The following is a 12,155-nucleotide window of genomic DNA, read 5'->3' on the forward strand; positions in this document are numbered from 1 at the left end:
AGACATTATGTCCAGGAACCCCTGCCAGAACCCCTTCAACCTTGGACACGCCCAGAATATGAGAATGTGATTCGTGTCCGCCCCCGCAAACCGGCCACATCTATCCTCTGCCCCCCTCAAAGAACCTACTCATCCTTGCTACCGTCATATGCGCCCCATGTATTACTTTCAACTGGATAAGGCATAACCTCACACATGATGAGGACGGGTTCACCCTCCACAGGACCTCTGCCCATGCCTTGGCCCCCACCATCCCTCCCAGATCCTTCTCCCACTTACGCTTTATGTCCCCCACAAGACTCCCTCCCAGTCCATCAACTCCTTGTAGACATCGGACACCTGCCCCTCCCCAATACATCCCCCGACAGCATCTTGTTTTGCAACCCCAGGGGCGGCAGCCCAGGAAAGGACTGCGCCTCTCCTTACAAAATCCCGGACCTGCAGGTACCTAAAACCGTTTCCCCAGGGCAGCTCATACTCTTCCTCCAGGTCCTCCAACCTCACAAATTTGCCCCTATGAGCAGATCCTCAAATCGCTCGATCCTTGCTTGCCACCGCCCCAGAAACCTCGCATCCACACACCACCCCGGCGCAAACCAATGGTTATTGCAGATCGATGCCCACACCAAGGCACCCTCCAACCACTGTTCATACTCAAACCGCCCCAACACCTCCAGCACATACTCACGATCCACCAGATCAAACGCCTTTTCCACGTCCATCGCCAGCACTACCTCCACCTCCTGCCACCCCATGATTATATTAAGCAGCCGCCTCACGTTCGCCGTCAACTGCATCCCATCACAAAACTCATTTTAACGAGGCCAACACCTTCAGCAACAGCTTGGCGTCTACATTCGGTAATGATATCGGGCAGTACAACTTGCACAGCTCCGGATCCTTATCCTTATTAAATATCAGGGAGATGGACTACCTCAAACACGCCATTCACCCCCTCTGGGTCCATCACCACCTTCCCTTATCCCTCACGCAGCCAATCTCCCTTGCCGCCTCTTACTTCCTCAACTGATGGGCAAACATCCTTCTCGCCTTCTTCCTGTACTCGTACGCTGCCCCTTTGGCCCTCCCGTAACTGTGCCACTACCTTGCCCGTGGGGAACTTCATCTGGAGCCTCTGCCTCTCCTTCAACTGCCCTGCCTCCCGGGCCTCCAAATACCTCCTGTCTACCCTCAAAATCTCATCTACCAGCCTTGCCTTCTCCGCCCGCTCTACCTTCTTCCTGTGTGCCCGAATTGAGATGAACGTGCCGCTGACCACCGCCTTGAGTGCCTTCCACAGCATGACGGCCATGATTCCCCGTGTCGTTGAGCTCCATGTACTCTCGAATGGCAGGTCGCTCACACACCACCTCATCCACCAGCAACACCACATCCAGCCTCCACACAACCCTTGAAAGTTCCACGTGATCAGCCTGGTTGGGGACACCCTGCCCCCCCCCCCAGCTGCCGATCAGCCATACATAGCCCCTCTTGGGTCAGCCTGCAACCCGCGTCTCCTCGGGCACCCACTGTCACTGATCCTCCTCCTACCACTTTTTAGAAGCCCTTCCTCAGTCAGCAGTTCATCACCTCACCCCCCCCCCCCCCCCCCGCCAAACCCCAGAACAATAACCTTGATCCCCATCCCCCCACTAACCACCTGCTCATCCCCACTGCACTCTTGTGAACTAGCCCACCCACCTAGCCTAGTAGCCCCGCCATAGCACCTAGCATCCTACTGATTCCCCCCCCCCGCTCAACTATCCTGCTAGTGCAAACAAAAGAACCCCACCCCCAGCCCAGTTGAAGAGAACAACCCCCCCCAACCCCCACCAAAGAACAGAAACAAACCCAGAGCAAAACAATGGCCCCAAACGCAGTATAACAATGGTTCAACCCAACCCCAGAAACACAGCGCAAAAGCATCTCCGCCAAAGTTCAATGTCCTCCTCCTGCCAGCCCATTGTCTCTGACAAACTCCATTGCCTCCTCCGTTCCCGAAGTACGGTTCCCGGCCTTCATAGGTCATCCACAAACGTGCTGGGTACGGCATCCTGAACTTCACTCCTTTCTTGAAGAGGGCCGCCTTGACCTTATTAAAGCTCACTCTCCTCTTGGCCAGCTCTGCACCCAGGTCTTGATACACGCGGATTTCACCGCCCTCCTAGGTGCAGCGCCTCATCTGCCTGGCCAACCTCAAGATCTGCTCGAAAGAGAAAGTGCTGGAAAATCTCAGCAGGTCTGGCAGCAGCTGTAGGGAGAGAAAAGTGCTAACGTTTTGAGTCCGATGACTCCTTGTCAAAGCTAACAGACACAGAAAGTGGGAAATATTTATACCGTGGAGTGAGAATGAAAGATGAGTCACAGCCACAGAAACCCAGGGAAACTGGGTGGTAATGGCCACAGAAACTACGGGGAAAGAGTGCTAATGGCAGTCCTCAGAGAGAACAAAAGATATGAACGGTCAAACAGCAGGGAAACTAACAGAGGATGAACTGTAGATGTGGGGGGAGGTGGAGGGGGAAGCAAAGAGGAGAAAGGTGAAGGAAAGCCTGTAGTGTGCCTAACTGGAAGATGAGAGGAACAACATCTCATCTTCCGGTTAGGCACACTACAACCTTGCGGCCTGAACATTGAATTCAACAACTTCAAATGATCAGCTCTACCCCACCTCGACCCATTTGTTTTTATCCCATTTCATTTTGACTGTCTTTTACCATTTCTTTCTTTCTTAATATATATTTAATTTCCCCCCCCCAATCTTATCCACCTTTTCTTAGCATTCAACAGCAACCAACCCCCGAAAGTACATAATAAACAAACCTCAAGAATTGTAGAATCCCTCCTTCACCCTCTCAACTCAAACTTCACCTTCTCCAGGGTCAAAAACTCCATAGGTTCCCCCGTCATGCCGTGGCACAGGCCGAAGAAGCTGACCACCACCCCAAGACCCGTCTACGAGCGATCAGCAAGGCAAAAGCTAAAACGTCGGCCCCCGCATCCGCCTGCAACTTGAGATAGTCCAAAACTCCAAAAATGTTTTCCAAGGGACCAGGCTCCACATGCATATGTAAAAACCCCGAGATAGTGTTAAATACCTCTCCAATACCTCTCCAGCTTCGGGCAAGACCAAAACGTGTGCACATGATTTGCGGGACCCTTCCCACATGCCTCACAGACGTCCTCAATTCCCGCAAACAACCTGCTAAGGGCAGCACGGTAGCATTGTGGATAGAACAATTGCTTCACAGCTCCAGGGTCCTAGGTTCGATTCCGGCTTGGGTCACTGTCTGTGCGGAGTCTGCACATCCTCTCCGTGTGTGCGTTGGTTTCCTCCGGGTGCTCCGGTTTCCTCCCTCAGTCCAAAGATGTGCTGGTTAGGTGGATTGGCCATGATAAATTACCCTTAGTGTCCACAATTGCCCTTAGTGTTGGGTGGGGTTACTGGGTTATAGGGATAGGGGGAGATGTTGACCTTGGGTAGGGTGTTCTTTCCAAGAGCCGGTGCAGACTTGATGGGCTGAATGGCCTCCCTCTGCACTGTAAATTCCATGATTAATCTTTGATTTTGTGAAGTGCATCCTATACACAACCTTCAATTGTTTCAGTCCCAACCCACGCAAGAGGTTGAGGTGTTCACCCCTCGCAGCACCTCACATCACAGTTCCTCTTCCATCATGCCCCGCCCCCCAGCTCTTCCCACTTCAGCTTAACCCCCTTTGTGGCTACCCTATCCTCCTCCAGAATCATCCTGTAGATCACCGCCACAACCCCTTTCTCCAACCCACCCGCTAACAGTACCGCCTCCAAAACCGAGGAAGCCAGAGCTATTGGGAACATCGAGAAGACCTTCCTTTCGGAATCTCGGACCTGCAGGTATCTAAACCCTTCTCCCTGCGCCAATCCGTACTTCTCTCCCAACTCCTCCATGCTCACAAATAGTCACCCAAGAAACAGATTCTTTATTTCCTTAATCCCCCCTCATTCCATCTTTGAAACCTCGCAATAATCCTCCTTGCCTCAAACTCATGATTCCAATTAATTGGCAGTGCCCCTGACGTGGCCCCCCCAACTTAAAATGTTGCCTGAACTGCATCCAGATCTTCAAAGTAGCTGCCGCCACCGGACTCACCAAATACTTAGCCGGTGCCATCGGGAGCAACGTCGTTGCCAGCGCTCGCAACCCCGACCCCCTACACAAACCCTCCCAAGCTCCTTAGCGCAATGGCCAAAGGCTCTACAGCCAGTGCAAACAACACGGGGGACATAGGATACCCTGCCTCGTACCCCAGTGCAGCGCAAAGTACAACAAATTCATATCATTGATGTGAACACTCGTCATCGGCTCCTTATACAACCATACTCATACCGCGAACCTCAGCCAGATTCTAAATCTTTCCAATACTGCCATCAAATAACCCCACTCCACCCGATCAAACACTTTTCTGCGTCCAGTGCCACCACTATCTCCGCCTCTTTTCACTCTGCCGGAGACATGATCACATTTAACAACCGTCACACATTCGAAAACAATTGCCTTCCCTTCACAAACCGCATCAGATCCTCTCCTATCACCTTCAGGAGACACCCTCCAGCCTTGTCACCAGAACCTTTGCCAATATCTTGGCATCTACATTTAATAGTGATATGGGCCTATAGGACCCACACTCCCAACGGGTCTTTCTCCTTTTTATCCTTCCCGTACCGGCCTCCCCGAACAGGCACTGGAATGTGGCGACTAGGGGTTTTTCACAATAACTTAATTGAAGCCTACTTGCGACATTAAGCGATTATTATTATTTCTTTAACAGTAGGGAAATCGAAGCCTGCCCCAAAGTCTGTTGTAAGACCCCCCCCCCCCCCCCCCCCCCCACCTATCGCATCCTCAAACATTCCCACCATCAGCGGTGCCAGCTCATCCTTAAATTCTTACAATATTCCACTGGGAACCCATCCGGCCCCGTCGCCCTCCTTGACTGCATCCTGCCAATTGTCTCCTTCACCTCCTACTCCCCCACTGGCCCCTCGAACCCTGCCCTGTCCTCTTCCTGCAACATCAAGTACTCCAACCCATCCAGGAACTCCCTCATCTCATGGGGATTTCTTATGTACTTTATTATTTTTTCAGATATGAACAATCAATGAATGACAAGAATGAGGAAATTGTGAGATTAAGAAAAGAACTGCAAAATGAACAGTAAGTACTGTATTTTAACCTTTTAAAGATTTTAATTTTTAAATATTGTTGATAATTCTCCTGCAGTGAAAGGAAATGTGTTTGAATTTATGTAGTAATCCAGACTCTAAACGAGGTTGGTTGAACTTTCAACGTTCAAGAACCAGAAAAGGAAAAGCATATATTCCAGCAGTGGAGGAAATGGTGGAAGGTTTGTTGAGGAGAAAATAAAATAAATTTCCCCAAAAATGTATACATTAATTATAAAAAGAATGAAGGCTTAATTTTTCAAAGAGAAGCCTTCAGTATTGCAACTGACAAGGACAGTTTTTTACTGCAGTAAAATTACAGTGAAGTCAAAACATTTAGACTAAATGGAGCAGAATGGAAGACAGGCTGCCTGTTCACTGGTGGCTGATATGGTCTTTTGTTATTCTCCATTGCTCATGTTGAAACTGTGCACGTAGACAGGGCAGCTAAACAAAAGATTCCGAGAACTACATTTTTGTCATAACTGAGTTGTATGCAGCTGACTAGTCACAAATTGACCTACCCCTACTCTAGACTAACTAATGTGAAAAGAATCAACCAAATATTGTATCAGTCAATGCTTTGTATTTATAATCATCACTAGTGTAAAATACTTTTATAATCTGTTCATCATTACTAGCAATGCCCTTAGCCAGGAAGAAATCCCTTCCTAATCCCTAAACGGGAAAACCAAGATCAATGGGGTAAGAACGGGTCTGGGCCCAATAAACTGTAGACACATATTCATAGGAAAAAATGGGTAACTGAACAATGGACTATTTTCAGAGAGAATTCTGGCACACTTGAGTTATATTCCCTCAGAAGGGAAAGGCTAGAGCAAACAAATTCAGAGTTCCCTGGATTACATAAGAGATAGAAATTAAGATAAAGGAGAAAAAGTGTGCATATGATAGAAGTCAGGTAGGAAATACGACTGAGAACCATGCTGAATATGGAAGGTTGAGAGGGCAGGTGAAAAAATATATAAAAGAGAGAGTATTCAAAGAGACTGCCAGCCAACATAAAGGGAAATCCCAAAGTAGGTGGGGCCGATGAGGGGCCAAAAAGGAATTTGCACATGGAGGCAGATGGCATAGCTGAGGTACTAAATGAATACGTGGCATTACTAAATGAATACGTGGCATTTGTCTTTGCAAGGAAAAGATTGCTGCCCAGGCCAAGATGAAAGAGAAGGTAATTCAGACTCTGGAAGGTTTAAAATTGATGAGGAGGAGCTATTGAATGACCTGTCTGTACTTTAATGGTAAGACGTAAGGACCAGATGAGATGTATCCAAGGATACTGAGGGAAGTCGGAATGGAAATTACGGAGGCACTGGCCAAAATGTTTGTCTTCCTCGGACTCGGTTGATACTAGAGGACTGGAGAATTGCAAATGGTACCCCCTTGTTTAAAAAAGGGTGTAATGATAAGCCCAGCAACTACAGACCAGTCAGTTTAACTTAGATGATGGGGAAACGTCTAGAAACAATCAAGTATTGGGGACAAAATTAAAAGTCACATGGATAAATACGGGTTAAGTAAGAAAAGCCAGCACGAATTTCTTAAGGGAAATTCGATTTCAAATAACTGGCTGGAGTTTTTTAAAGAAGTAATATGGATAGTTGATGAGGGCAACGCTCTTGATGTCATATATATCGACTTCCAAATGGCATTGGATACAGTGCCACACAACCGACTTGGTTAGCAAAGTTAGAGCTCATGGAATAAAAGTGCAGTAGCAGCATTGATATGAAATTGACTAAGTGACAGGAAACCTAGAGTACTGGTTAATGGATGTTTTCAGACTGGAGGAAGGTTTACGGAGGCCTCACCAGGAATACTCCGTACAGTTTTGGTCCTCTTACCTAAAATAGGATGTAGTAACATTGGAGGCAGTCCAAAGAGATTCACCAGGCTAATTCCCACTATGAGAGGGTTGTCCTATCAACTGAGACTAAATAGTCCAGGTCTATATTCCTTGGAGTTTAGAAGAGTGAGGGGTGACCTTATTCAAACATATAATATCCTGAGGGGGCTTGACAGGGTAGATGGTGCGATGTTTTCACTAGTGGGAGAGTCTTGAACAAATGGACATAGCTTCAAGTTAAAGGGCAGGTAACTTAAAACTGAGGTGCATAGAAATGTATTCTATGAGAGGGTGGTGAATCTTTGGAATTCTCTGCCCTGGAGGGTGGTGGAGGCTGGATCATTTAAAGTGGAGGTGGAGAAATATTTGATAGATCGAGGATTAGAGGGTATGGAGAAATGGCACAGAAAAGGAGTTGAGGCTGGCATAGATCAACCATGATCATATTGAATGGGGAAACAGGCTTGAGGGACCTGGTTTATCCCCGCTTCTATTTTTTGTATTCTTGTGTTTGTAATGAAGTTTGCAGGGGTTGGTGTAGGGACCCTATCTCTTCCTGATATATATTGATGAAATGAAATGAAAATCGCTTATTGTCACGAGTAGGCTTCAAATGAAGTTACTGTGCAAAGCCCCTAGTCACCACATTCCGGCGCCTGTTCGGGGAGGCTGTTACGGGAATCGAACCGTGCTGCTGGCCTGCTTGGTCTGCTTTCAAAGCCAGCGATTTAGCCCTGTGCTAAATGACCTAGACCTTGGTGTATAGGACACCGTTTCAAAATTTGCAGATGATACAAACTTGGAACATTATGAACTGTGAGGAGGATAATGTAGAACTTCAAAATATATAGACATGTTGGTAGAATGGTGGACAGGTAGCAAATGAGGTTCAATGCAGAGAAATTTGGTAATACATTTTGGTAGGAAGAACATAGGCGATATTAAATAAAGGGAAGGAGCAGCAGGAGCAGAGGAACCCGGATGTCAATGTGGGTTAGTCGTTGAAAATGGCAGTGCTGGTTGAAATAGTGGTCAATAAAACATGCAGACTTATTAATAGGGGCATGGAGTACAACGGCAAGATAATTATGTTGAAATTGCAGAAAACACCAGTATGTTGAAATCGCAGAAGACATTCAATGGCATACCATCATTGAATCCCCTATTATCAACATCCTGGGGTGACCATTGACCAGAAACTGAACTAGACATTTGAATAATGTGGCTATAAGAGCAGGTCAGAGGTTAGTAATCTTGTGGCAAATTACCCCCCTCCCCAAGTCTGCCTACAATCTATAAGGCATAAGTCAGGAGTGTAGTGGAATATTCCCCCCTTCCCAGGATGAGTGCAGCTCCAACAATACCATCCGGGGTAAAGCACACCACTTGATAGGCATCCCTTCCACAAAAAATGTATTCCCTCCACCACCAATCCAAAGGAGACAAGTTCAACTAGAAGTAACAAAAATGTCCGTGAATTAGAACATAGAACATAGAACGATACAGCGCAGTACAGGCCCTTCGGCCCTCGATGTTGCACCGACATGGAAAAAAAAACTAAAGGCCATCTAACCTACACTATGCCCTTATCATCCATATGCTTATCCAATAAATTTTTAAATGCCCTCAATGTTGGCGAGTTCACTACTGTTGCAGGTAGGGCATTCCACGGCCTCACCACTCTTTGCGTAAAAAACCCACCTCTGACCTCTGTCCTATATCTATTACCCCTCAATTTAAGGCTATGTCCCCTCGTGCTAGCCACCTCCATCCGCGGGAGAAGGCTCTCGCTGTCCACCCTATCTAACCCTCTGATCATTTTGTATGCCTCTATTAAGTCACCTCTTAACCTTCTTCTCTCTAACGAAAACAACCTCAAGTCCATCAGCCTTTCCTCATAAGATTTTCCCTCCATACCAGGCAACATCCTGGTAAATCTCCTCTGCACCCGTTCCAAAGCTTCCACGTCCTTCCTATAATGAGGCGACCAGAACTGTACGCAATACTCCAAATGCGGCCGTACCAGAGTTTGGTACAGCTGCATCATGACCTCATGGCTCCGGAACTCAATCCCTCTACCAATAAAGGCCAACACACCATAGGCCTTCTTCACAACCCTATCAACCTGGGTGGCAACTTTCAGGGATCTATGTACATGGACACCGAGATCCCTCTGCTCATCCACACTACCAAGAATTTTACCATTAGCCAAATATTCCGCATTCCTGTTATTCTTTCCAAAGTGAATCACCTCACACTTCTCCACATTAAACTCCATTTGCCACCTCTCAGCCCAGCTCTGCAGCTTATCTATGTCCCTCTGTAACCTGCAACATCCTTCCGCACTGTCTACAACTCCACCGACTTTAGTGTCGTCTGCAAATTTACTCACCCATCCTTCTGCGCCCTCCTCTAGGTCATTTATAAAAATGACAAACAGCAACGGCCCCAGAACAGATCCTTGTGGTACGCCACTCGTAACTGAACTCCATTCTGAACATTTCCCATCAACTACCACTCTCTGTCTTCTTTCAACTAGCCAATTTCTGATCCACATCTCTCAATTATGTTGTCAATGCTAAAAAAAGATGGAAACTGATTGTTTGAAGTATTTATCTAGTATTGACACAAATATTATTAAAAATACATGTGTTACTAGCTAAATATGCAGTGTATTCAGCCAGAAGTTTTTTCTGTCAGAACCACGCAGTTTTTTATAAGTTGCCAGACTAATCTCAAAATCGCAGATCGTATTAAAAGGAATGGAACTTCCTGAAACATGTGGTACCTTCCTATAAGTGACGTTATTAGAAAGGACTGTTAAGAAAGAGATCCAACATGGCAGTTGGGAAATGGGATATTTTAAGTAGTACGGAGAATGTATTCTTAAGAATTTGTGTTGTGCATACATTAGAGGAGTACCACAAAGTATTACTTTCAAACATACCATTACTGTTAAGGTTCAGGCCAGATTTTCTAACCTTAGGTAACGAATGATCAGAACATGTAGTACCATGCCACCGTGAACTGTTGGGTTGTTTTTCAACCACAAAGCCCCAACACACAGCCTTGCTTGGCAGAGCACAGATCAGAGTTCGGCACAGAATTTAGTTTGCGGTTCTCCTAATTTTCCTGTCACCCAGTCAATTTACCCTTTTATTTCAAAGCCGTGGCAGATGATGGTACAAAATTCATGGGCGGGATTCTCCGTTCCCCGACGCCGATTTTGTATTTGGTGATCGAGCAGAGAACCCCTTTTTACATTGAAATCGGGGCGGCGCCTGTTTTTGGAGCTCCACCCCCTCCGAAACGGATCATCAAGGAGCATGCCGTTGACACTACCTCAGGACGTTACCTGAAGGCCTTCCCCTGATACTCCGCCCCTGATGGGCCGAGTTCCTGACCGCGCAATTAACCCATGGTCTCAGCGGTCGTGAATCCGACATAGCGGCTGAGGACTGTATCCAGCACCAGCAAAAGTCAGACGGGAGCAATGCTGTTGGCCGGGCAGGGGGACTTCGGTGAGGGCTGTGGGGGGGTGGCAAAGGGGTGCCCAGGGGGTCACTATATGGCAGGTCGGATCCGCGCACGGCCAGTGCCATATTGTACGGCACGACCACTGCCGGGGTTGTGGCCGTGGGCATACGCGGCCATGGACCCAGCAATTCTCCGGCCATTTATATCGGGATGGCCATGCGTTTTACATGGCGCGGCTACTAGCCCCTCACCGGTTGGAGGATCAGTGCTGGGGCCTCGCCAATTTTTCCCATGTAAAACTCCACGGATACTTTGGACATAGCTCCAAAATCGGAAAATCCAGCCGCATAGCTTTCAAGCTCCATTTAAAAGTCTGACTCTCTGATTTTTCAAAGATTATCAACGAAGGTGATTGTATGTGCTAGTGTACATTTGCTACCAGATAACTGTTAGGGAAAAACATAAATTGTGTACTAGTAAAACATTGTTACGTCACTTTATTTTAGAATAGTATATATCAAGGATGATCGAAAATATGTCACTTTAGACTAATATTTTATGTGGAGTGCATGCAGCTTCATATCTGTCTGGTTCTGTGTAAATTAAGTTGCTGATATGGATGAAACTTCAATTTAAAACCTGGTCTATTAGAACTGTTTAACCTGTCACACCCATTGTGACATCTGCCTTTGACAAGTGCAGTATCTGAGTTACCTACATTTAATTTGGGACAAGAATCCATTTATAACTTTGCAGCGTACAATGTTTTATGTACTCTTGACATTTTCACAGAGAACAATGGTGCCATGAAAAGCTACAGCTGGAGGAAGAGTTTACAATTGCACAACAAAATGAAATGGAGAGTATAAGGAAAGCAATCAGTCAGGAGGTGAGCAGTCTAGTCAAACTTGCACAGATTTGTTGATGGATACTTAGTGAAACTTCGATATTAAATTTTTAGTGCTGCATCTGTCTCCATTTGAGCTTAAGTCAAGTATGTCAACAGATGACCAGATGATGTAGTATCAACTTTTGTTTCCATTTCTTCAATCTAGTATTGATGTTGTGGTTGGTGTGGTAGTTTGCTTCTGAATTTATTGAATATTACAAACAACATATAGTTATTCTATCAGTAAGTTATGTTTATGGGCAGCTTACCTTCAGCTTTCTGTTACATACAAGAAAACTTATCTTTTACAGAATAATGTAATACATTTGAGAAAATGTATCATGATTTCTATTCCTTCACATAACATGGACATCGCTGGCTAGGCCAGCATTTATTGCCTTCACTAATTGCTCTTGAGAAAGGTATGGTGAGCTGCCATCTTGAATTGCTGCAGTCCATGTAGTCTAAAGCTGTTGGGAGGGGATTTCTAGGGTTTGACCCAGTGGCAGTGAATGAGCATTGATAAATGACAGAGGGCCCCTAAAAGATGAGTGAGTCACTATCGGAGACAGAACTACTTTGAAATCCCTTCCAGAATTTGCACGTCAATCACTCTGCTGGGCCAATCACAGGGGTCTAGCTCCTTCCTGACTTAATCACCGGTCAGAAATACATTGACAATGCTGCTGGTGGCGGCTATGCCACACTCGGTGA

General features: G+C 46.4%; 1 protein-coding gene across 6 annotated transcripts in view; it reads left to right on the forward strand.

Annotated features, from left to right (window-relative positions):
* LOC119968889 (E3 ubiquitin-protein ligase DZIP3-like) overlaps positions 1–12,155 on the forward strand; it is a 202,033-nt gene that overhangs the window by 151,357 nt on the left and 38,521 nt on the right. For all 6 annotated transcript variants that reach the window (XR_005461261.1, XR_005461262.1, XM_038801830.1 and 3 more), the window contains 2 exons: positions 5,129–5,197; positions 11,345–11,441. Coding sequence is in view for 4 of the 6 variants with exons in the window: in XM_038801830.1 (XP_038657758.1) it covers positions 5,129–5,197; positions 11,345–11,441 (166 nt within the window). In the remaining 2 variants the exon portion in view is untranslated. The remainder of the gene's footprint in view (positions 1–5,128; positions 5,198–11,344; positions 11,442–12,155) is intronic.

The sequence above is a fragment of the Scyliorhinus canicula genome, chromosome 7 (assembly GCF_902713615.1).
Source record: "Scyliorhinus canicula chromosome 7, sScyCan1.1, whole genome shotgun sequence".
NCBI classification, from domain to species: domain Eukaryota; kingdom Metazoa; phylum Chordata; class Chondrichthyes; order Carcharhiniformes; family Scyliorhinidae; genus Scyliorhinus; species Scyliorhinus canicula.